General features: G+C 40.4%; 1 protein-coding gene across 8 annotated transcripts in view; it reads right to left on the reverse strand.

Annotated features, from left to right (window-relative positions):
• OXR1 (oxidation resistance 1) overlaps nucleotides 1-26,507 on the reverse strand; it is a 327,657-nt gene that overhangs the window by 71,218 nt on the left and 229,932 nt on the right. For 6 of the 8 annotated variants that reach the window (XM_068397278.1, XM_068397282.1, XM_068397283.1 and 3 more), the window contains one exon: nucleotides 8,359-8,441. In XM_068397278.1, coding sequence (XP_068253379.1) covers nucleotides 8,359-8,441 — 83 coding nt within the window. Of the gene's footprint in view, nucleotides 1-8,358; nucleotides 8,442-21,586; nucleotides 21,855-26,507 lie in introns of those variants that run through there. The other 2 variants (XM_068397285.1, XM_068397281.1) reach the window with 1 other exon arrangement.

A 26,507-nucleotide genomic window follows, 5' to 3' on the forward strand; every position in this document is an offset into this window, starting at 1 on the left:
GGAGGGGAAAAAAAAAAAGAAAAAAAAAGAAAAACAAACCTGTAAGCAGTTAGTTCAAATAGTGGCTTAGAAATTTTATCATGTGTAGACTTACCGAGATTTTGATGAACTTTAAGTCCTCCTGTTTTATGATTGCCTCCCCCTCCATAAAAAAAAAAATAAAAACAAACCTCAAAAAAACATACCTACCCCCTAAATATTAGCCTATTGCAACACCATACAAGGACACCTGCCTTCCCACTATGTTTCCAGGTGGCCAGAAGTGTCAGTCACACACTCAGAGCTGTAGGCTCAGCTATTGCACCAGACCTTCTGGTCTATAAATTCACTGCTGGGTACTACTGGACCAATACACGATTGACTGGTTTCACAGAACCCTCCACTCTCCCTCTTCAACCCCTCTTCTCTGTTCTTCACTTACGGAAAAGGTGAAGCAATCTCTAAAACCACGAACACACTCTCTTCCTATTGAAATAAGCTTCTGTTAACCTGATTTTCAAGTAAAATCCATCACTGAGATAAAAAGCAAAAATACTGAAGCAAAACAGGTCAACCAGTATGACAGCAGATGGAGCTTAGCATTTTGAGCAGGTGATTCCCGAGTAAGGAAAGGATTTTTTCAAGCTCTTGTTTTCACACCCATCTCCCAAAATTTATTTCATATGAACCAACAGAAGAAAGTAAAGGGAAAAAAGTTTTCTTCACAGAGAGTATTTCAGAATAAAGAATTCATAGCAAGAATGGTGAACATGATATGACAACGAGCATACAACCAAAAGAAGTTTATTGCATAACGGCACTGTACCATGAAAAATAAATCTTATCAGGTAAGAGAAGATGAAGCAATGTAAGCAAAGCTGCATTTGTGTTGCTAAACATGGAGCACAGCTAGAAAAAAATCCACTGACTCCTATCTTAAATGTTTTCTCGTTTGTCCCTCTTATTACATCGGCAAAAGTTATACACCTTCCACTCTATGTATGTAGTAAATATTAGACTAATTATTCACAGGCTTAATTTTCCTTCTACGTTCAGGCTATTCATTTAACTTTAACTTTTCTTGACAATTACAAAAAAGAACACTTTCTCTTTTAAATTCCCTTTTTGTTATTTAATTTTCAAGGTGAAAGTAGGGGAAGTGGGAAAAAGTGAAAGACAAAACCACATTTTTCTTCTTAGTGTGTGTTCTACACACAACTGTTCTGAGAAAGCCAGTGGATATCATCAGCTGACTCTGCATTCCCAATAAGTATCTTCTGTTCTTCTCTCATTTCCTTAACAAAACTGTGGGAGCACCACATCTTATGTGCCTTGTCAACTGCTGCTAGACTTAAACGTAGATATTCTTTACTTCTGCTTGAACAATTGAACCGGGGCAGAAAAAAAATTCAGGGTAGTAAGGGAAGTCTCAGAGCATACATGTTTTAATAGCTTTTGGTACTGCATGCTCTGAGAGCAGACCTTGGCCTTACACAGTCACACAGAAAAAGGCAGCGTTGGAACCGAAAGGCTAAACCGCTCTATTTCTGTAACCACATTGCAGTGGAGGTCAGTAATAAAGCACACACTGGGCTAGCCTGCTTCCAGCTATACTTTACTGCGGACTGTTCCAGTTGAATTAGTATATTCCATATAACTAATAAGCATTATATGTTTTGCTGTCAGTAGAATGTAACAAGGCACATTCATTCTTCACAGAAGCAGCAAACATTTTGCCAGAGTGGAAGAATATGCATCTGCAGGTTATAGTGTTAGTCAATACTGGGTGATTAAATATTTAATATTTTAATACATTTTATTTGCATTGCAAGAATAGCTGGCAAACAGAGCTCCCATTAGCTGCAAAGCAAAAGTAGTATATAAAAGTTAAATAATTGCTCCTCAAAACACATTCCTACTTAAATGTTCCAAAACTTAACACTGAACATAGCACTCATCCCAAAAGAATTTAGGAAAAGAAATGCTTTCTCTTTATTAACTTTTTTTCAGTTATCCCATGTTAGGGAACACGTTAACAGTACAGGAATAACGAAGCATAACTGACAGATATAAAGAAGCAAACTACAACCTTTAAACAGGAAAGTGGGTTATCCTGCAAGAAAAAGTGCTACAAATATAATGTACTTTAAAGGCTGTTATGGTTCAACAGACAAAAACAGAGGGCAATTTGGGGTAGCAACATAATTGAGGTTCACAAGTAAGAACTAAAGAATTCCTTTCCGTACAGAATTCATTACCATTTTGTAAAGGTGCATGTCAGCCTAGATTCACCAAAGAAATGGCAATTACCTTTTTTTTAGATAAATTTCTAATTCTATTATGACAATTCTTTATATAGGAAGCCATTAAGCTAAACAAAGCAGCAAACATCTCTCTCTACTGGAATTTCAGGTATGAAAGACTGTGTTGTAGTATCTCTTAGTAATGCAGTACTGTATGATCACATAGATATGCAAAAAATAAGAATATTCTCATATGCCACTTTTAATTGGTACTAAAGCAGATATCAAAACAGGACCTGAACCTGACCAGATATGTACTACTTGTTTCACAGATGATAACAAAACTGACAACCAAATCGAAGAACAGTAGTGTTTCCTTCAGAAGCCCTACACAATACAGAAGGTTTGATAAAACGAACTGTAAAGTGAGATTCAAAAGCTTTGCCTAATTCAAAAGTTTGCTCTCACATAAATGTTGGAGGACAACAGTTAGCTGCTAGGTAGATACTCCTTAGGTATCACTTAAGGAGTGAAACATTTAAGATTTTAGACTAACATATGATATAAAATAAGTTAATTAAAAGCATTCAGTTAAAACCCACAAAACTTAAGCCCTTTAAGACCACATTCACTCTTTTCAACCTTCAGAAATAAAACCATCTGGTGAGATCGCTTGGCAGCTAAAGGGTTCGCCTCACAAATCACGAACACAAGAATGGCAAATATAAGCCGCCTCCTCTTATTTGGTTGTACAGTTTGCAGAGGTGAATCTCCACAATACATGGGATTTCAGACACTGGCACTGATACCTTCTTAAAACAAAGAAACTGTTGATGTAATAAAGAATTCCTTAAATATCTCCCTATATTCCAAGGCCTATTCTCCAATTCTCAGGCTTTCTACTGTTTCAAAAAATAGAATCTCAACAGCCAAAAGCTGAAAGAATACCTTTGTGGAAAAGCGTAGTTTGAGAACTAACAAATCAAAAACGTGCCACCACATACCACAGCCACCCCCCAGCTTTTCCAGTCATTGTTTCCCCATCAATGCAGTACTGGAAGAGATGGCAATAAGTCATTCCTTCTCTCTCAGGAAACAAACTTTCTACACATGATGTATATAGCTATTTACATGCTATTCTGATTAGGAATTTTATATAAATATTTGGATATTAAAGAACTATGCTGAAGCTTCATGGGAATTTGTCCCTTTTTTGAGAGGAGGATGATAAACAGTGACTGCATTTTTTTCATGATTTTAACAGAATGGCAAGATTCACCCAGATACAAGTAAACCTTTGAAAAACAACCACCAGACATGTGAAAACACTATTTTATTCCTTGAAACAATCCGAAATGGACTTGAGCAGGCCAGCTGGTGCCTGGAAGTGGTTCAATACACATCATGCATTGGCTTTGCTTCCTTCAGTATACTGACTTGAGTATGAAGATTGAAAGATACTGATAAATGAAAATGTAAAAAGAAAACAAGAATCATTTATTCAGGACTGAGTTAAACTTAACACACACAAACTCTGCTTTGTACAATAACTTCTGTTGAAAAAAGAGCTTCTTAATATATAAGCAGCTTTCCTATACTCAGTAGCAAGAGCTTCTAGTCATCAACTCTCTTATGCAGAGATAAGACACATAAGGTAGAAGTAACTAGGTAATAAGGCCTTATGTAGTCACCTACATATGTATACAAATAAGTCTAAAATTCTAAGTTACCTAAAATCAGTTTTTACAGCTATGACTAGATACAGATAGAGCCATTTAAGATCCATACCTTCCATCCTCCTTTTCCAATAAAATCCCAGATCAAACAGTCTCTTCGGGGATCTGATTAATGTGTATAAATATATGAGGGCTGGGTGTCAAGAGGAAAGGCGCAACTGCTTTTCACTTGTGCCCTATGATAGGACAAGGGGCAATGGATGCAAGCTAGAGCACAGGAAGTTCAACCTCAACATGAGGAAGAACTTCTTTACTGTTAAGGGTTACAGAGCACTGGAATAGGCTCCCCAGAGAGGTTGTGGAGTCTCCTTCTCTGGAGACTTTCAAGACCCATCTGTATGCGTTCCTGTGTAACCTGCCCTAGACTGGTCTTGCTCTGGCAGGGGGGTTGGACTCGATGATCTCCAGAGGTCCCTTCCAACCCCTAACATTCTATGATTCTATGAAATCATTGTGTCCCCATTTGCGCAGAGGTACATCCCGTTACTCCTTTTCCACTTACAGCGCACTACTTATATACCCATGTGTTGTACCTAAGCCTTTAGAAATACCAGATTATGACTATATTAACTAATTGTTAATAGGCCTAGTTGCTACAGTAAGCAACATCAGGAAAGTGGAACTTGTAAATATCATAAAAGCAACTTCAAAAGTAATTTTAAATTAGGTAAAAGGTAAAACAGATAAAGCAATATGTCATCATTAGGACCCACGTTTTCTGAATTCCCCAAAATTGGGAAAAAGAGTATGACAGTGGCATGGTCAAAGAAGCCAGACAAGAACACAATCCTTGGCTTTGAAATGGAAGCACCAAGAAAAAAGCAAAAAATCCTAAGTGTGTAGTAGGCTTACACTGGCAATAAAACTAGTTGTACCAGAAGAGACAAGAACCTTTAGCACTCTCTATCCAAGCTACCTGAGAATTGAAAGTAAAACCCACAGTCATTCTAGAAAGATATCAGCAGATCCTCACCGTTTATCTACTCTCAAAATAAACATGTTCAGCAAGCCATTACAACAAGAAATTCCAAGTATTCAAGTGGGTTCAAAGTTTAGTGAACTTTCACTTGTTTGATGGTCACAACAAAAACACTTGCCACCCACGCTCCTTGAGCTAAGAAAGGATCACAAATTCCTCTTTGTTTTACCTTAAGAAGCCGACTTCAGAAGCCCCTGTAGTTTTGTTCTCAGTATACATATCTAACTGGTTTCTAACCAAAACAAGAGTCCAGACCCAGTTTCCGGATGTTGGACTTACAACTAAATAACTGGGAAAAGACCACATGCAGGAACACTGGTAGTTCAATACTGAGGACTCTGGCTTAAAACTCTGTCTTAAGACTTTGGTCTACTATAGGCTTCTGTGACCTTCACTAATTGACATCAGGCTCTTCTCATGATCTGGACAACATACTCTGTGTATTAGGTGCTTATCTGCTATTTCAGAAGAGCACAGCCTTCGATCCCCAGAGAGTTAAAAGAGAGGGAGTGGGGTAGGGGAAGTGAAGTCTTACACTGGAGCCTCCAACACTGATAAACCAGATCATCTGCCTCCACTGCTCACTTGTAACTTTTTTTTAAATAAAAAGTGCTTTTTCTTTATAGTCTATTGCACTTCAGAAAAAAAATATCTGTAAACAGTTTCCTTTTTCTAAATTATTTTCCTTTCCTAAATTATTTCCTTTTTCTCCTCAAAAGGAGGAAGGGTGAGAAGGCTTTTGTTGAAGTCATGCAACTGCTAGCATGCTATTATCATTAGTAATCAGTGGCCAACACTGGCCACTTATGCTCCTTTATTTGTCTGTAGTTGGCTCCTCTAACACCTGTAGGTAGACACTGGTTGTGTTTGTACAACGTGTAACACAAGACTTCTAATGCAATGTTAATATAATGAAGTCATGTCACATAAGCAAGGTAAAAATGCTATTTTCACAACATAAGGACTAAAAAAAGTTCTAGCTAGTAACAATAATTCACCTAAACTATTTGCTCTGTTGGTCCTTAGAGCCTGTTCATGGGCATCAGCTGTGTGCAGGAGGAGAAAACAATTGGCCTGGAGCACCAACTGTGAATTCTGAAATAACAGTAACATCAATTTGCATCTAATTTGTTCACTGACATTGAGAAAAGGAGAAACTATACTAACTTAAACAAAAACACTAAACCAAAAAACAACTGTTCACTGTCTAAGCAATAACAGCAAAAATAAACCAGAGTTTTCTGTATCCTTTAGAGGCAGCTTAGGACTTGCTTCCTTCGCTTAGTACCAGATCTGTTGACATCTTCTCGCTGGTGCTACATACGGAACAGCAGTTTCAAGTTTTGATGCTTTGGGAATTTTAGATTGACGTCTTTAACATAACTGCTTTTTGGCTTTAGCTTTAAAGAGAAAATATATTTTATTGTTTATTTGTCCCCAAAGTAATGATTTTCTTGTTTAAAAAATTCTGGTGGGAAGTGTATTTCAACTTAAAAACCCCTAGTAAGCCCTTCCCTCCTAAAACCACGTAGCCACTGGAAAACTAACGCATTAAATTATTGTTAAAAAAAAAAAAAAACGAAAGCAAAACACTCCACTAACTTTTCAACAATACAGGGTGCAGGGGTCAGCCTTCGTCCTTCTATTTCGCAAAGCAGCAACACATGCAGACATATAAATACACGTGTGTATATATGCATGCATGTTGTTGCTTTGAGAGGCAGTAGGACAGAGGCAGAAACCAGACATAAGTTCATCTCTCCACATGAAACAAAGTCATAAATAGTAACAGTGGCAAATTATCACAATAGTTACCAGACCTCTCTTAAACATATAGAGAACACAACCTCAGTTCCTAAAGGTTAGATCTGTGTATTAAAACATACGTGCACGACACATAACTAAAAGCTCTGAAAACTTGATGTTACTTAAGTACTTCAAGAGCGAGACATACAGCAACACCAGACAGAATATGGCATTTGTGAAGCTGAAATGCACCACGTTTCATACACGCAACAGGCACCTTTAGAAGCTGGACCAAGTTTAAAAACAAGAAGTCTTTGATTCTCGTGAATCGTCTTTTTGAGTCACAAGGAAGTGATGCATACTTCAGTATGTATGAAGAAAGTTATTTTGCAATAAAACCCCACCTACTGGAACACAAAAACCTGCAGAAGTACATGACAACTTGACACAAACATACTAATTTAAAAAAGGAAAGCCTGGTACTTTAGCTTTGCCTGGAATCTTACATACCAAGGTAAATGCATGCACATGGTGGCAAGAGACAGGTTAAGGAATTTACTGACTGAAGAGGAACCCCAGTTTTACAGAGCATTTTTTCCAATTATTTCAGACAAAATGGGGTTAATGTAACAGAAACAACAGTCACATTTACTTTACCATTTTTCAGCTGCTAGAACCTAAGCAGCAGAAACTGCTTTTTTGAATTTCAACTTCAAGGAAGTCTTCAGTACAGGCTAGAATTATATTCAAATTCCCAATATAAACTACACTAATGAAGTGCTGCTTGGTCCAATACACACATCCTCTGCCTCTCTCCAAATGACTACCACAGCCTTCTCAGTAGTTAAGCCATATCACAGCTTAGCTTAATGTAACATTAAGAGTTAAGTCTCCCCCATATCTCTTATTCTTGGAATAAGAGAACACCAAGAGGTCAAGTAAAGACTTTTTATAAAGTTCTCATTTTTATTTTATCATGTCCAGCTTCAAACGCATTCGAAGACAACTGTGACAGACTTCCCATATTTTAATGTCAACCCTATAAGCGTTATTTATAGGCTTAATTGTACTTCCAGTATATAACACAAGACACATACTTCTCACTTCAGTTTCCCTTAGTAACCACAAATGTGAAAAGCTGACTGCAGCACAGTTTGAGGGTCATTTCAAGAACAGAACAGGCAGAGAAAGGCTCCATTTTCAGATACTGCTGCGGAAACAGATCTGTACGTTAAAAGGTATAGATCTATGAAAATTATTATTAGGAGAATACCAGAAGGTCAGTATCAAGATAGAGCTTCACCCCCAACTTAATTCTGTTATTTCTCCTGATGACAACAGTTTATTAATAATGCTGAAAGCAGGGAACTTGCACATGATTTTATAATTAACGTTATTTACCATTTCTAACTAGTTACCTAAAAGTGAACCAGTCAACAGACTAGCTTGGTTTTTTTTTGAAGGAAAAAAAAAGTAATTTAAAGAAAAAAAATAATAAAAGCATTAATCAAGGACTACTAGCTAATTTCCAATGTAACCCCTGTCAAAATAAGCAGATACACAGAATTCTAAGATTAAAGGTAATACACATTACTGTTTTGCTTATATTTTGTAATGTAACTTTAAGTCTGCACTTGCTATGCAATAACATTCTAACAATAAAGCAGTAACTTACAGAATATTCAGTAGTCCCTTTAGGCTTTTGAAAAGACATTCGTCGCCCATCTTTCTTGTCTGGGGTCTTCTTCTGGCCAGTGTCTGAAAAAAATTGAGGCAACGTGCGTGTTAAATTCATTTTCCTCTCTCCGTACTGTCACAGGCTGCTGACTACAGCCCCGTGGGCAGACATCTAATTCACCAGTTACACAGCTTGCTGCCGGTGACTCTGCCTAACAGACAACCGGCTTCGAGAACAGGGACTTCATTCCTCTGCAATGCTTTAAGAATTTGACCAATATAAACCACTGATAACAGGGAATCAACCAACTGCCTAAGTACTTGCTGCTATTCGGGAAGCTGTTAATGAATGAAGACCAAATAGGAGATTGACCCCATCAGGCAAGCAACATTTCTGGAACTACTGTGTTTAAGTGGTTTTATATTGTGCCCAGTCTGCTTTTGTCTAGACGGGAGACAATCTAGAGTTCCTGTATGCTCGATCTAATCACTTGGGATTTTTTGTCGATGTTTGATAAGCACAGAGTATTTAAAGCTTTTTTCTAAAACAAAGAGCATTAGTGTTTAACTTCACAATTATCCTGTCTGTAGCAAACACATACAGCCTGCACATAAAAAAATAAAGATTCTACATGAATAAATACCACAAGTTAAGAACTGTTCTTTTTATTAGGGCATTGTATTTTGATGACCTCTGGTTCCTAGGCCAAATCGACAACAATTTGTACCTGAAGTATACTCTACTTTTTTATACTAATTGGCTTGGTACTTATGATAAATGCAATGCAACAGTCTACTTACATGATTCAACAAGAAAGCATTTAATTCTACGCCTCTAGAAATCTGGTGGGGTTTTTTTTGGTTTTTGTTTTGTTTTTTTTGTTTGTTTGTTTTTTAACATATCCATTTATATACACACATGCATTTTTTCGAGATGAATCTCTTAAGAAGTTAGGCCTTCACCTTCAGCAGTTAAATATCTACTATTAAGGAACCCAGAATACTTAGGTGAATCAGATACCTTAAGTTTTCATGCTATAATGGGATTAGTTACACTCCCATTTTGATACATTCAAATCTGTTACCATAATTGAAAATATTTAGTCAAATACTTCAAACCAAATTGAATAGAAGAAACAAACCTTACAAAATATATTCTTTTTAAATATTTTAGCACGGTTAGATTGAGAATAGAAAACATACTGTATGTCTATTTAAGCCTCACCTGAGGTACTACAGAAACTTGCCATAAATTGACAGCAGCTTCTCTGCATTATTGTTTTAATTAGTAAGCTGACTGCAACACTGGAAAAGAGACTAGACAAATACTTGCACGAATTTCATATACTCCCTCCCAAATTTCTACACAGATAGTTGAAATTATCAAGATATGAGAGGGTAAAAAAGAACAACACAAGTTACACAGAAAGTTCTGCAGTGCCAAAAAATAAGAAACAAAATACAAAAAAAAAAAACCCACCAAACCAAACTTCAGCAAATACCTTACATTTGCTATATAGGACAAGCTGCAGAGGACAACAATAAAAATGATTTCTAGCAGATTCAACATAAGTACCCTCCTGGCATGTTCTTTATATAATAAGAAAATAAACATTGGACTACTACTTTTTTATATATTGAAAAAAGTCTAAGGGAGACTGTTCCCATACCTACAAAATAAAAATTGATCTATAGATGGTATTAATTATGGTAAGTTTTTATAGCCATGAATGACAGTCAAGACTTTAAGTCTGCTTTTAAAAACTTCCTAGAAATTCTGAAAATCTAGACACTGTAATTCTGCATCCTGCTATCTTCATTCAATACATTAAAAGCTATTTCTTCCCTTATTTACTAATCGCAGCTTTTAAAAAGTTACCTAAAAGAAACCTTTATTTCTGATTATATTAATAGTTTTTAATGACACTACAAAAGTTTCTGGGGGAAACTATGAATAAAATACACTAGAAGTTTGCACGTAGGCTTAACAGTAGCCAACATTCTCCTCTTCCAGATCAAGTATTTTGTTACCAAAGTTTCTACCTGACCTTGCAACACAAGAGGTGCCTCTTCAGCAAGCTACTGAAAAACTGCAACAGCTGCTTGGCTGTTCCAAGTTTTTCAGCTCATATCAAAGCTTTGCCAGCAGCCTAATCTTTTTTCTTTCAACAGCAGTCTGGTTCAAATACTCTTAAGCAAAAGTCAAAGGATACAGCTGAAGAAAGATTGATCTCATCCAGGATCCCATACATGCCTTAATAATCTATACATGGAGCACTCCTATTGTAGAGCAAGAGTCTTCTTTGCCTGCTCTGCCCCCCGTTAGATAGAAATAAAGCAGCTCCATACTACAAATGTATATACACACTTAATTTGTAAAAAGCCCAATGTTGTTTTTGTTTTTTTTTTCCTAATCCAAATTTAAGTTTCCTTTTTCTTCTTACTAGGTCACGTATAAGTGTCTAAAGCATGTGCAGACAGGTGCCACTCAAGAGGTCAAGTTATCTTCTCCCTCTCCAACAACAGAACAGTAGAAAAAAGTCTTGCACAAATAACCACTTCTGGTCCTTATGCCAGATATAAAAAAGGAAAGTTATTCATTCTTCAGGGCAGAAGCACCTGCTGTGCTTCAGACTTCAGGTAACTTCAGGACAGTAAGAGCAACTGAGGGATAGGCATGGGGAAGGAAGGTCCCTCTTGGAGGCACCTTGGAGGAAAGCAGATGCCAGGAGACCTCCTACCACAAATTCTCCAGGAGCTTATAATCTGCAATTTTTCGTAGTGTTTTTTTAATGTCATCCCATCCTATATTCAAGACAGTAATTCCTACGCTTCCCATCAGCACCCACTTTTATTCCTTCCCTCTGTGATGGCATTATTTCCCCCTCACTACACAGATACAGGATTCAGGTGTTTCATACCCTGCTGTGACCTGTCCCCCGACTCAAGAAGAGATGGAGGCAGGCAGCGCTGAGCTGCTGGGCACAGCTATTAAAATCCACGCCTCAGCCCACAGCCTGAGTGCTTGAGCTGTCTGTTCACACAGAACCCATCCGTTTCACCTAATGTCTCGGAAACAAAACCAGCAGGTATTTCAATCGTGAAAATAGGTCAGAGTAGCAGAAACATGAATTCAACTTCCCTGACAGCATACTGCAAAGCCTCCAACTATCCTTTGCTAAATGAGCAGGCTATTTTTTTTTTTTTTGAGAGGAAAGTAAATCTTTCAGCCATCCTTGTGCCCCTAGTATTCTAGGAAGCATGTGAAAGCAGAAACAACTGCCAGCATAGGATGCAGTGGTCTGAAAAGACCTCAGCACCAATGGGAAGCAGTCTCATCCTTTCAATTTTACTTATTTTCCTGGTAACTCTGTTACACATAAGCTAATCTTGTTAGGTTACACATGCTCATTACCTCATCTGCCAGCAGTAAGCCAGTGAGACTACCAAAGGCTGATGTTCTCAGACCACAGGTATAAGAAACACCTGACACCACTGACCACGCTGCACACCACCTCAAGAGTCAACAGCAACTTGTTTAACAAGGGGATCTGTGGTGCTAGGTTATCAGATCTCTAGCTGTGCTGTTTGAGACAGAACCAAGACCAGACCTTTTGTAACATCAGGGCTGGTGCTTTAATTGTGAACTACCATTTCACAGGACTTGGCCTCCACAATAGCTTGGAACACTGAAGTGAAAAAGTACATGTCAGATTCACAAGAAAATATTTCAACTGCCTAGGATTTAAAAGACTAGAACTAGAAAGATGCAGAAGGCAGTGTTCAAAATGACACCAGATCAATATTTACTCTGAATGCATGCACACCAAAACTTAAGATTAAATGACTGTAGCATAAGAATGGTTACACATGATCATCAACATAACCAAAGAGAAGGACTTACTGTTCCAACATATTTATATGAGATAAGAAAAGGGGTTTTAGAAACATTATGTTTTAGGAACAAAGAGTTTTCAATGAGGCAGCTTTGACCTTAAAACATGTAACAGTCAGTGCCATTATTCAACTGAAATTTGAAGACAACTGAAGTTTAAATTCCAATGTTTGTAGTGGGGGTTCTACTAACTGCCTCTGTGTGGCTCTGTGTCACTGAATTTTGGTTGACTGAAAATATTCCTGGGGCACTGCTAGTTCAAATTGACACAACAAGAATGGCATTTCTCATTTCTTAGTATGCCATCTGAGATGAATTGTAGACCTTCAATTTTCTGTTCGCTGATGCTTCTAGTACATCCTTTGGATTTCTGGCAATAAGAGCAGGTAAAGAGAACTCAAGATTTGTACTGTGAGTAACAATGCAATGATACATGCTAAGAACTGCTTAGGACCATCTTCAAGCTCTGCATAGAGCAAAATGTATAAAATTTTCCTTTACCCTACTATCTTTATGCATGATAAGCTTAAATCTCAAATAACTTGCAATGTTACTCAGCTGCTGATCCTCTATTCATTTCGTTAACAAAAATTACAATGATCACTTTTTCCAGAGGAATAAATTGATAAACTAAACAGTGTCCTCTTAGATAACGCAAGTAAGCTGGACAAACCAACAACTAAGGCAAATTGCTTACAATTAATAACTGAGCTTACTACAGTCAAGAAGATGAGAAAAAGATTATTTATCCCCCCCTCCAGGAGAACTGCAAGTTATGCATTAGGTTTATATGCGTTTAAGAAAAAGGCAGAGGTGGCAGCCTTGTTAAATGCTTGTCTAGGACACAATTTTTCACAGCATCTTAAAAAACATGCAGCACATACAGGGTAAAGATTTTTAAAAACTGAATCACAAGAAAAGCGAGGAAAGAAAAGTAGTCTGTCTTTGAAATATTCTTGAATACATTGTTATTTAGCAGCACATGAAAGAACTTTCTAATTGATAAAACAGAGGAAGCAGAGATATTACACTTTTATTAGATTAGTTCTGCTCAATAACAATTAGATCCTTATAATCTATTCATAAAGAAACAAAAAAGATTAAAGTAGGAAATATTTATATTCCATAAGGCTTGGTGACTTGGTTCCTAACAACAGGGGCTACATCTCAGCAGAGCAGCTGTCTTACTGACCATTCTCCCCCTCCTGCAGTCAGATATAATCATAGAATCATAGAACGTTAGGGGTTGAAATGGACCTCTGGAGATCATCAAGTCCAATCCCCCTGCCAGAGCAGGGCCAATCTAGGGCAGGTTACACAGGAACGCATCCAGACGGGTCTCGAAAGTCTCCAGAGAAGGAGACTCCACAACCTCTCTGGGGAGCCTGTTCCAGTGCTCTGTAACCTTTACAGTAAAGAAGTTCTTCCTCATCCTGAGCTTCTAATGCTCCTGAACATTTTAGAGCTCAAGAACAGAGGAAAAAGAAAACAAGGGCTTCTATCTGATACTGAAAGGATAATGAAGAAGAAACAGGTTTCTAGAGCAACTGGCTTTTGTGTGTGGCAGCTAGTACTGCAGCATTTGTGCTCTCTCGTTATCTTCTACCTGTTATATATATGCTTATGCTAATTACTGGAATACTATTTTCAGTAATCTTCCAATGTCTTAGGAACCAGAAACAAAAAGGCTCTAATAGTAGCCTACAGTTTTCTAGCCAAAATGGTAGGTTTTCAGCCCAAGCCAGTGTCACAATGTCCCCCTTCAGTCTCCTCTTGCTAAGCAACCGCTACTCATTCTGTGATTCAGTCTTTCCTAGCAAGTCACACTCTCAAAACTCTTGATCCTTATCACTGCTCTCCACATGATTCTTTTGTTCACATTTTTCTCAAGCAAAACCCCAAACTAAATGCATCCAAGACCTTGTTAATGCTGCATCAGCACTTCAAACACATCAAAATAGCTTTTTCCTGCAACATAGATTCAACACAGTTTCATTCTGTGATCCCCCTAACACAGGACTCTCTCTTCTGCTATCCAGTCAGGTGCACAGCACTTAGGCACAAATAATTAAATGCATGATTTCAGGATGAAAAACAATTCAATAGAAACAAATTTAAGGTAGGCCACTTCTCCAAATGGCTAGGAGACAAAGCCAGCTCAACGTACGACACTCCTGGTACGTGCATCACATGGGCTTTCTTCTAAATGACATTTCATGTTCAGGGTAAACAGAAATGCTTCACCAAATTTTCAGATTATACCACAGTACGTGTTAACAACAGCAAGCTTCCTTCCCTGTTCCATCTGTAATACATACGTATACAGCTTAATACATTAAAGACTACCTAACTGCAATCTCCACTTACTGTACAACCTCTCTGCAGACCAGATGTTTGTATTAATGAAAACTTGCAAAAATCATGACTGCTCTACTGAAACAGCAAAGGAAGTCAACTTTTCCAATTAATAATTGTTGTCCACCTCTTTCAGATATTTAAGCCAATTTAGTTGACCATCTTCAATTCTACACAATACCACATAAGTGGTTTGACCATCAAGCAGCAATATCAAGTTATCCTTAGACATCTTTAAGAATTTACGCTTTGCCTTATCACACTTAAGCCAATGGTACCTAGTTTTCCTAAGAGCTCAAAGTCAGTCAGCTTATCCTAATAATGCAGCAGACTTGTGCACTACAACTGCTCTGCTAACATGCAGACAGATCTACTGTGTATGTGAAGTTACCCCCGATGCTTCAGCAAACATCTTACTGTACAAGTTTATTGCATTAGGTTTGCACACGACATCGAACTGGGGGGACCAGTCAACATACTTGAGGGCAGGGTTGCCATTCAGAGGGACCTGGACAGGCTGGAGGAAGAAGCTGACAGGAACCTTATGAAATTCAACAGGACAAGTCCTCTGACATGGGAAGGAAGAGCCCCTTGTGTTGTACAGGCTGGCACTGCTGAAAGAGCCCTGGGGGTCTTGGTAAGCAGCAAGCTGAACACAAGACAGCAGTGTGCCTTGGCAATAAGGAGGGCCAACAGCATCCTCAGCTGTATTAACAGGAGCATGGCCAGTAGACTGAGAACACCAAACAGAAGCAACTATTCTCCCTAACCTGGCACTCAGACTGCTTTTGGAATACCGGCTCTAGTGTCCTTGTCCTCCACCCCCCCACACTCCCTTTCAGTATAAGGCAGACATCGATAAACGAAAACTATTTCAGTGAAGAGCCACCAAAGTAGCTGGGGGTGTGAGAAGAGGCTAAGAACAGAGTGTCTCCAGCCTGAAGATGGTTTTGAAGGACAATAACAGCAGCCCTCCTGTACCTTCTAGATAACTTCCTCAGAGGTGTCAAGATGACAGAGCCAGGGTTTTCAGTGATGTACAGTGGTAGAACAAAAGACAACAGACATAATGGACAAACAGGAGAGCTTCTGACTGGATAAAAGGTAAAAATCTCATTACTCATAGCAATTGTGCAGTTTCCATCTTTGGACATTTTTAAGGCCTAGCTGAATAAAGCACTGAGAATCACAGAATCACATAATGGCTGGGGTAGGAAGGGACCCTCTGGAGATCATCTAGTCCAACCCCCTGCCAAAGCAGGTTCACCTGGAGCATGTTGCACAGGGTCACGTCCAGGCAGGTTTTGAATATCTCCAGAGAAGGAGACTCCACAGCCTCCCTGGGCAGCCTGTTCCAGTGCTCTGTCACCCTCAAATTAAAGAAGTTTTTCCTCATATTGAGATGGAACTTCCCGTGTTTCGGTGTGTACCCATCACCCCTTGTCCTGTCACTGGGCACTACCGAGAAGAGAAACCTAGCCTGAAGTCATAGTCTTCCCTACTTTAGGCAGGACTAAACAGTCTTGCAATTCGAGTTATCTGTAACTATGATTCCTCCCACATTTTTCTGGCAGGTAATGCAGATGCATGAGGCCACCACCAAACCAAGCCAGAGGGAGATCCGCACATATAACACAGCAAGGTGTGTTGCTTACTGATGAACAGAAAGGTATTATTCACATATGTAGGAAGATGAAAGGCAGCCATGAGCATGCAGGTTCTCAATAAAACATCAGCTTCAAAACTGTTTTAATGCTACAAATGGGAATTAACCAGAAAAATTAAGATAAAAATGCAACATGACACATGAAAACAAAAATGCAATACAAAGGATACGAGATTACTAAAATAAACTGTACTTAGATTATAAACTAATCTAGCAGATGACTGAAACAGATAGAAACTGAACTTCAGTAAACATCTGATACAACAGAATCCTATTGAACAGTAAAAAACAGACCAAGAATTGTAAACTATGTCAAAAATCCACTAAAGGGGAGAGTGAAATAGAAACTGGAAGAATGGAGGGGTATATTAATGAGTTCCCAATGGATTAGCTTTTAAAACAGTTTAAAACAATTGCGCATCAGCAAACAATCTCGGGTGCACAATCAACAGCAAAGGTTGGGCAAAAGGACACACAACAAAATCTGTAGCCCCAAAGCTTGGACAAAAAAAAGCAGGGCGAAATGTAGTAATACAAAGCCTAACATGAAGTAAAAGATCATTTAACGTCACATACGCCCAGGGAATAGTCAAGAATTTCTATATGGTAGTAGTGCAGAAGTCGGACGAAGAGATTGTGCATACATTAACATATCACAAGATGACTGAGTCACCAGCCTGATCCATTCCAAGATCACATTTGCTTCTTATGCCTGTACCAACTGAAGTATTTTCAGACATGAAAGCAAAGCATTAGCGTCTTTGTAAACGGTGCTGGTACATTTCACATGTGCTTCATCCAGAACAGGGTGTACAAGAGAACTTGCAGAATTGTGTTCTCCCTAGTTTGAAGCCTCTCTCATACTTTATCATACACCTGTTAAAGTTAATTTCTTAAAAGTGGAGTACTGAATAAGGATGAAGTGAGGAAATAACCTACCTATGCTTATGTCTGCTTTATTCTGAGACAGATTTTCAGAAAGGAAGATAACTTTTCCAGCAGGACTTGACAAATGTATTATAACTTGGCCCTGCACATTTATCCTTCTAATGCACTGCTGCTACCTTCACCATAGTAAGAGGACTGACAGGCCACATGGCTTACTGGATATACTGTACATGGTTATCTTACCAACCAAGACTCGAAAACTATTAAGAAAAAAATGTAAATAAACCCACAGGCTGCATGGTTCAGAACTGAACAATCAAGTTGAGTCTGAGGGAGAACAACAAAAAGTACTTTTTAGCAGAAAGAAGCTAGAACAATTTCCCTGACAGACTGGTTAAGAGGATTCTCTGAACAAGGAGATCTGAATGACTGATTTTAATTTCTTTAATTTCTGTACTTAATGAGAGACATACTGCAGGAAGTCAAGACTGCCTGTGTGGTGTATCTTCTCCCTCCAGGAAGTGACCACAGACAGACATGAGGTGAAAATGTCTAGGAAGGAAGAAGCATGAGACTTCAGGTATGGAAGTATATCCTCACAGAATCAAAGTGTTATCTGGAAGAAACCTCGAGTACATCTACTCCAGCCTCTCGTTCAAAGCAGGAATATTGTCAACACCAAATTAGGTCAGCTTAAAACTGTAACCTGTCCCATGGATGGACTGCCCTCCTGGTGCAGATTTTTCTATTGTCCAATTTGAACCTCTCCAGCCCAAACTCGTGGCTGCTGTCTCTCTTCTATCATCTCCTACTACTGAGGAGAGCATGCCCCTTTAGGGAGATGTAGGTCTCTATTAGATTGCCTTCAAGTCACCTTGGTCTCCTCTTTGCAAGACTAAAGCCCAGCTCCCTCAATTCCTCCTCACAGGTCATATGCCCTATGCCCCTAAACATAGCTGGCTGGACCATCTACAGTTTCTCAGCAGGCTCTTTTAACAGTGGTGCACCAAACCAAAGAGTGTATTCAAAGCACAGCCTCACCAGTGCCACAGAAAAGACGCAAAACCACGGTCCTCACTCTGCTGGCCACACTCCCACTTACACAGCAGGCAAAGCAAACAGCATACTAAACCATGAGACATGTTGTTGGCTCATTTAAGAAAGAGGTTTGTATAGATGAGACTCAAATTGAACTGAATGTTCAAGTTAATTCTGCAGTAAAGATAATCCTTAATCACACATTCCCTAAAGCTTTGAGTTGCATCTGAAAGTAAATAAAAATGCATGCAACTTCAACACATTAGCACCTACCATATGTACCAATAAACAACAAAGCTACATTCTGTTCTAGCTAAAGTTTCTAGGTAACTCCAGGCCTTGAATACATTCATACTAGCTCTTTCTAGAAATTATCAATATACTATCTTTAAAAGTTATATTTCAAAGCCCACAAGGCTTTTTTTTTTTTTTTTTTTAAAAAAAAAAAAAAAGGAATTTTACACTCTGAAATTATTGGTAGCGCCTTTACTAAAGCCAGATGCTTCTCCATAATTTCTGGTTCTCCTTGCATTTTTATCCTCCACCACAATCATCAAAAGACAAAATACCTTTCGAAAGTTATTTCACTGACTTGGCTGCTGACACAATGTAAACTGGTTAAACAGGTTCATAGCCTCCTGTGGCACTACTCATTCTCCCAGTGCCTCCTTTCTCCCTACTAAGAAATACTATGAACTGTTCTGCATGTACCTGAAGTAGTACACAGGCTCAGAACAGCGATTTCAGGCACACCATTTGACCAGACTTGACTCCCTGAACTTGGAAATCTTATAGTGCAGCCCTTCAACTGTTTAGAAAGACAAGCAAGAAAGCAGAAAATGTAAATTTACTAATATTACATTAATAAAATTGAGCTACTTTATTATAGAAGTGAAATTAAAAATAATTAAGAATAAAAAATGTTGGTTTTGTTTCAGAAATGTGGAAACAGGGTTTTTAAGGTATTTATGAAGAACTATTCTTTGAAGAATTAATGCATAGTCACAACTGAACCATGCAAAGAAAATGAACACTGAAGAGATCCTCCTGAAAGTCCGAAGTGGGAAAAAAACCTAGAGTAATAGGTAGGCCTGGATCCATAACACTGCATACAGAGATTGAACGTTTGGAGTAGTTAGAATTTGCCATTAAGGTTTAAGTTTATGTCAGGGGACCCATCTCTAATTAAAACAGAGGCTGGATTTCAACTGAAGTATTGTAATCATTGTTAGAGCTTCCACAGCACCCATTACCAGGGCACAGGCGGTTTGCAAAAGCCAGCAAAATGCTTGCCAGAAGAAGAATTCTACAGTCACGAGAACTTGTTTCTGCCCATAACTGACAGAAACCCCGTGAAGGAGAAGACAGCATGGGAATGCCAAGATCTAATTGCCTTGCACAGTGTGCTTTGCGTAGGTGAGGAAAAACCTGAAGTATGGTTCTGTCAAAAAGGTACATAGAATTCTACATACACAAACCCACCCTGCATTCCAGAACTGCAGTCACTTTTCATTACACAAATTTTAAGTATTACCTTATGAAAGTATCCGAGGAAATACACTCCCTGCTCAAAGCCAGGGAATACCCAAAACACTGTAACGTAGTCTACGTTAATCCTTTGTCCCAGAGCAAGAGGGGAAGAATAGTCATAGAGAGCTTCTCCCTCCAAGAAATCACATGTATCACAGGAGACGCTTTAGACTAACAGCTGAACACATGGCCTTGCAACTGATTACAAGGCCAGAAGATGATGAAGAGTTTTACTGCCATTTTGCTTCTGCAAAAGAATACAAGTAATCTTTGCCAACAAGCCTTAACAGTTTGTAGAGGCCTTATTCAAAGTACTTCATCTCACTGCTGAAAAACAAGTTGCTGACTCTTTCCCTCCCTGTACATCTTGGGAGAGAGGGACAGAAAGTAAAGAAAGAAAGAGTGGCACTATAAATACAGCTGGTTACCTATTATTCTTTCTGTGTAAGAAGTGTGATCCAAGACACACAAGGAAAAATCATCTACATTTGACAGACTGCATAAGCATTCCTATTGCCTTGTCTACTACAGTAAGTAGGGGAGTGGGACTAGGTGACCTTTAAAGATCCTTTCAACCCGAACTATTCCACGAGTCTATGATTTTACTCTTCCAAAATAACCTAAAGTAATAATAACAAAGAAACATAATGGTCTTTAATACTACCTTTCAGTAGAGACCTGACTTCAACCTTACCTACAGACTATGACAAACATGCAATCATCCACTTAGCACACAGCTTCTTTGAACAGGGAAAAAAAAAAAAAGGAAAATATTTACTATTCACTGTATACTGCTTTTCAGATTTTTAGAAAGCATTTTCACAAACTTATGTCTTTTTCTTTCCAAGCAGTCCTTAGACCATGCTGCTTTTACTAGCTATGTCATGCTTTGTTTTTAATCTCTAATCAAGAGCGTTACCTCCCTAGGGTCCTTACTGCCCAGTCCTCTTCTGCATATACAGTCTGTGTACATTTGCTGTCCACCCCTCCGGTTTTCATGGTATTTCTTGACAATCTGGGTGCTCACTTCAGATGAGTTAAGTTACAATGCCCATACTTACAGCCCAACGACATCATCAAGAAAGGGGGTGACAAAAGCAGCCCTGTTACTCCCAGACACAGGACAGTCACCTACTGTCTCCTGACTGGCCAGTTTGACCACCGAAAGGCAAATGTTCTACTTCTGCCCCTACCATCACCAAACTCACTTCCAAAGTACTACCGCCCGTTCTGCAGGAGCACACGAGAGGCAGAAACCACCTTGTACACAAAGCAGATCTCAAAACAAGGAGTTTGTCCCCCAGTGGTTTTCCCTCACCCTGGTCCACACAAGTACCAGGAAAGTGGCAGGGGTGGAATGAAAGTAAGCGTAGCAGCACTGCCACTGAAATCAGCAAGACGTGCAACAAGACCAAAGTTGGATTTGTGTCATCAGACCCGTCTTCTGGTGCAAGCCCCTCGGGGCGCAGCCTCCCCTGGGGCAGGCGCCGCGGTGGGGCAGGCCGTGGCCATGTGCCGGCCCTCCCACGCCTTCCCGTCGCCGTCTTCCACCGCCACCGCCCCACTCTGATACCGCCCAGAGCGGCCCCGGCAGCCGAGGGGCGCAGCCCGCTGCAGGTCTCCCTGCCACGGCTCAGCGAGGCTGCGAGCCAGGGCCACGGCCGGGGGAGCCGCCGGCCGCTCCCCGCCGGGGAAGGGACCCTCTCCCCCTCCTGCTCCCGCACGATCTCGCTTCCCCCAGAGCTCGCTCCCCTCCAGGGAGCCTCAGAGGGGGCGAGAAGCCCACCCCGGCGCCCAGGGAGGCCCCTGACCGGCCGCTGCCCCTGCCGCCCCCAGCCCCTTCCCCACCGGTACCTGGCGCCGGCTCGGCGGGGCCCGGCGTCCCGCGGCTCCGGCTGTCCTGAAAGCGGACCTGGCGGAGGCCGCCGGGCACGGCCCCCCAGAGACGGCTGGCAGTGCCGCGCAGAAGGCGGCCGCCCTTGCCGGTGAAGGTGGTGAGGTAGTCCATGGCAGCGGGAGGGGACGGGGGGCTCCTAAGGGCCGGGAGGCCCCAGGGCCGGGCCGGACACGCAGCTCCGCGCGACCGCCTGCCCCGCTCCACAACTTGTGCAAACTTTGGGACTCCGCCCCGCCTCCATTTAAAGGGGCCGCGGCGCCAGCGCTGGGCGCGCCCCGGGGGCCGTGCGGGGAGCGGGCCGTCGCAGCTGGAGCCGGGGCGCCCCGGGAGTCTGCGGTCACCGCCCCGCCCCCCGCCACCCCAGCCGGGCCCAGGGCCGGGGTAGGCCCGCGGGGCGCGGCGCGGGAGGAGCAGGCCGCGGCCGCCCTCCGGCGGAGGGGCAGCGTCCCCCCAGCTGCCCGCTCCTCCCGCAGCTGCCGCCCGCCGGCATCGTGCAGAAGCTCCCTGTGTTTCCACGGGGCCGCGGAGGGGGCAGGCGGGTCTCCCAAACTGCTCTCCGCTGCAAGAAGATGGCCCGTCGGCTGCCGGAGAAGGCGTTTATAGGGGTGTAGGCCCCGAGGGTGGTTTCATGACGGCCACGAACAGGAGCGGTGGACGCCTGGGTCTCCTTACCGCCCCTGTAACCAGGACACTTGGGACGTTGCTGCCTTTCAGTCTCAGGCAGGCTCACAGCCACCTGTACATCTTTATGAACTTATCCTCAGTTTGGGGTTTTAGTTATGTTTTGTGGAAGCTTGTTGTTTTACAATGATGTGCTGTGAAGCCTTCTATTAACTTTTAGCTTTCCTGACTCAGCTTCCCTTTACTAAGCAGCATGAAAACCAAGAATCAAGGCAAACTCCTACTTCTAAATTTTCTCGAAGTTGTGGATATTAAGATGTTTTACCACTGCAACTGTAAAACAAGACCAGCTGTGACACCGTGGTTTTGCTGTTCCGCTTTTGATCCCTCACACTGTCAGACTTTCCTGCCATGTGGGATGCCACTGTCCCCGCTGTGCTAGCCCAGCAACGTCCCCTCGTCCTCCTCTGAGTATTAGCCAGCGTTGACACCTGACTCAACCTTTGAACTCACCATGTCACTTCAGTGTTCCAGCAGAACTTACTAGGTATACAAATGGTTATTTCTTTTTGAAAATGCTGTTTGATTTGTAGTGTTCATTTGTTCTTCGTCCTCACACTTCTTGGAACTTCGAAGAAATAAAACCAGTTAGAACATGATCCAGCATTTTAACAGAGAAAGAAACATCTCAGGCATTGAATCTCGTGATTAAGAACTGCCTTACGATGTGCACTCTGCACATATCGGGGCTGGAAGAACAGCCATATCATTATATTTACTACCTGTGCCATAAACCTTAAGCATGCAGAACTGTAAACTAATGTGCTTACATTCTAATCAGAGTATGATGCAATTACATGCTGCATCTAGCTGCAAATTAAAGTATTGTTTAATAAAAAAATGCTCTTATTGAGCCAAATCTATTGTGTACATGCAGAACAGAGGGACAAAGTGCTGAGCTATCTCAACTCCTATTCACTTGTAGCAGCTGCTCAATTAAATCAGAGTTTAACATCAGCATTTTGAAGTGCTGATTTCTGAGGGTTACTTGATGTAACAGTACACTCACATCAACCTTTCTACTACTGAAATCAGTTCCTGTTCAGAAGATAATGATGTTCAAGACTTTTTTTCAAATAAAACCTTTTCACTGAAAAAGAACAAGAAATTTTCAGCAGAATTAGCTCTCCCTCCCTCCCCCCAAAACCTGCCAGCAGAAATGGACGTGTAATCTGCCTGTTCCAGGACTAATGAATAAATCAGGAACTGCAGAGTCACTGCATGGTCAAAGTACCCCTAGTTGTTTGGTATATAAACTATTCTGCCTACCAGATCTGTCTTGCCCTAAACACTGTAATTAGTTTTCATTTCATTAAGTGTTTCTGCGTGAAGAAGTTATGGTTGGTGTTTTGCCCTGTTGATTCTATTTTAGGCAAAATCTACCTACGTCTCTGCACCAGGCATGAGTTTACAACTGTGGTGCTCAGCACTTTTGAAACGTGGAGCTGGCTTGCTCACCAGTATTCTGGACACATATGCACCTCTGTTATTGTATTGATTGCATGTATTTCCTCTGTGGTTTGAAATAGTTCTTTTTTTCTCTTTCAAGCCTCTTCTCTTTTTTCTGTTTGTGCAGCGTTTATCATTTTATTGCAGTGATAGAAGCTACAGATTAAGATTCAGCCAACCTTTTGATAAAGGTAAATGTTTTCATAAGTATGCATTTATTACACTTTAGCTGTTTTCATCTGCTTTGCTCACAAATCCTCTAACTGAAGTATAAAATGATCACCTATTACTGCAACATGATTTTCATAGTATTGAAAATTATTGCCCATATTCAAAAGCATCCATTTAGCAATGTTTTTACTTAGGAAGAACAAATACTTCAACTGAACTGTCTTAACTATAAAAACAAGATTTAGGTATCTGTGCTCATAAAAGGTATAGAACTCTGTTTAAGATGTGTGACACTCATTGACTACTGATAAAATTTCAAGGCATTGAGGTAATACAATTATTATTATTACATTATTATTACATTATGAAGAATATAGTCAGAGCTATACTACTTCAGTAGGCATCTTCAAATACCTAGTAGTGCTATTATAAGCTTTAAGATGCTGTTTCTACTTTGTTGTGCCACACCTATGATTGATAGCAACATTTTTGACAAAGATCTTAGGTCTGGAAACTGACCAGGCTTAATTCTGTGTCATTTATAAAGTCTAATATACTGGGATTTAAGATTATAGCCCAGACTTCTGTCTGAAAAGCTTTGCAGCATTCCTCAACTTTTAAAGATGATCTTTCGAGGTCCCTTCCAATCCCTAACATTCTGTGATTCTGTGAGTAACGTAAACACTACGTACATAAGCAATGTGTATCCCTTTTGCCATAAACCTAAAACAAACATAAACATGTTCTACAATATTTATAATAAGTTTTTACACTTAGATTGATCCTGAACAGATTTACAGAAGCTTGATTATACTGCCTTTACGTCCTCAATGCGTAGAAACAACAGGATTTTGCTGGGGGGTCAGAGCTAGTAAGTTTGTATTTGATCTCTGAACGTACAAGAAGGATCTCTCCTAGAGTTATTTTCTGGCCTGTGGTATCAGTGCAGAAAGCATATCTATCTCTGTAACTCTACAATCACTTAAAACTGGCCCTCCAAAAGAAGGAGCTGGTCCTACCTGCTCTTAATTGCTTGTGCCTGTTCCCATGATACTAGTGTGAGCACCAGCATTCACCAGGATTTATGTGGCAGGGGAATGAACTCTGCAGTAAAGCTGATCTGTTTAGAAGTATCTTTTAGTTCAGTCAAAACTAAATATGCATATTTGGCGGGGGGGGGGGTGGTGGTGGTGTGTGTGTTAATATTATCCCTAGTTAGATCTCCAGATCTGGTTGAGTTGTGTGCAAACACCTGCGGAAGTACAAGTTGCAAAGCCACAGAAGAGTGAGTAGAAGTGGCTGGAAGAGAGAAAGGGGTGGGAGAAAGTTGCAGGCCAGCCTCTTTGTGTTCAGTGCCAGTGTATGTTAGCTCAAAGTGATAGTGAAACTACGGCACGAGCGGAGATGCCTTTGTTATCGATCAGTATTACACACAAGAACACCTTCAGTAGCTACAGAAATGTCTGACAGAATATCTCTGCATTTATGCTGCAGGACTTAATAACACATTATGCTAATCTGTTGCTGTAAATAAAGGCACAACCTGGTCTTGTAGCTAGATCCCAAAGTCCCAAACAAGAGCAGGCAGAGAGCTGCTTGAGCTGTATCCTAAAAGAACTGGTGGTGTAGGGAAGAGAGAACACGGATCAGTTTGGGTCAAATAGAAAAGGACACAATGAAGATTACTGATAGAATATTTCCAAGGTCTGAACATAGAACTATATATAAAAGTATTTCAAAGGAGAAAAAAGATAAAACCACAGCAAGTGGTATTGACCTATAATTTGTTTGGGGACAGATCTGTTGCTTGTGAAAACAAGTGCAAACTGCAGCAACTAATTCCAAGCAAAATGTCAGCAGATGCTGTGCAAACTTCCTTACGTCTTGGTCAGTTCACATGCCTGTTGTACAGGATATGGGTCTCTTGCTATTCATCCTGCCAAATTTCCAGTGCTACCAAGCTGCACTCAAAAGCACACTAGGCATTAACACAAACTCCCTATTTTATTTTGTGAGAAACGAGGTTTGTACATGCTTTCCGAGGTGAAACTCTTGACTTCAGTCATTTGGCAATCAGCCAGAATTAGTGTTCGTGTGTATATAAGCAACCTATATGCAAGTATGTAATTTTGATAGTTTGAACCAAATGCCTCATTTAAATGTCCTTACTCATTCTGGAGGCACCAGCTCTCATTTGATGCTATGAGGATGCTATACGCCTCTGTTAAGCATTCTAAATTACCAGGTCTGATCAAGACCCTACCATTTATGTGGTTGCAAAGCCTATAATGAGTGGCTAAAATAAGGATTTGAATTAGAACATGCATAAAAGCCTAACCTCTCTCTCAATTTTTAATGAAATCTATTTTTACTAATGTAAAATAATTCAGGAATTGTTTTTTTCTGGTGTAAGAGCTAAACTTGTAAGACAGAGAAAACCAGACTGCAGTCTGTTTCCAATGCTGTTTCAGTAAAAATTAAATACAATGCAGAATGCACATGCAGTCCCTGAAGGAGGGACTAGAACTGAAGCATGCAGAACTCCCACATTCTCAACCATATTTCCCTATTAACCCA

This window comes from Nyctibius grandis, chromosome 3, assembly GCF_013368605.1.
Source record: "Nyctibius grandis isolate bNycGra1 chromosome 3, bNycGra1.pri, whole genome shotgun sequence".
Taxonomy (NCBI): Eukaryota; Metazoa; Chordata; class Aves; order Nyctibiiformes; family Nyctibiidae; genus Nyctibius; species Nyctibius grandis.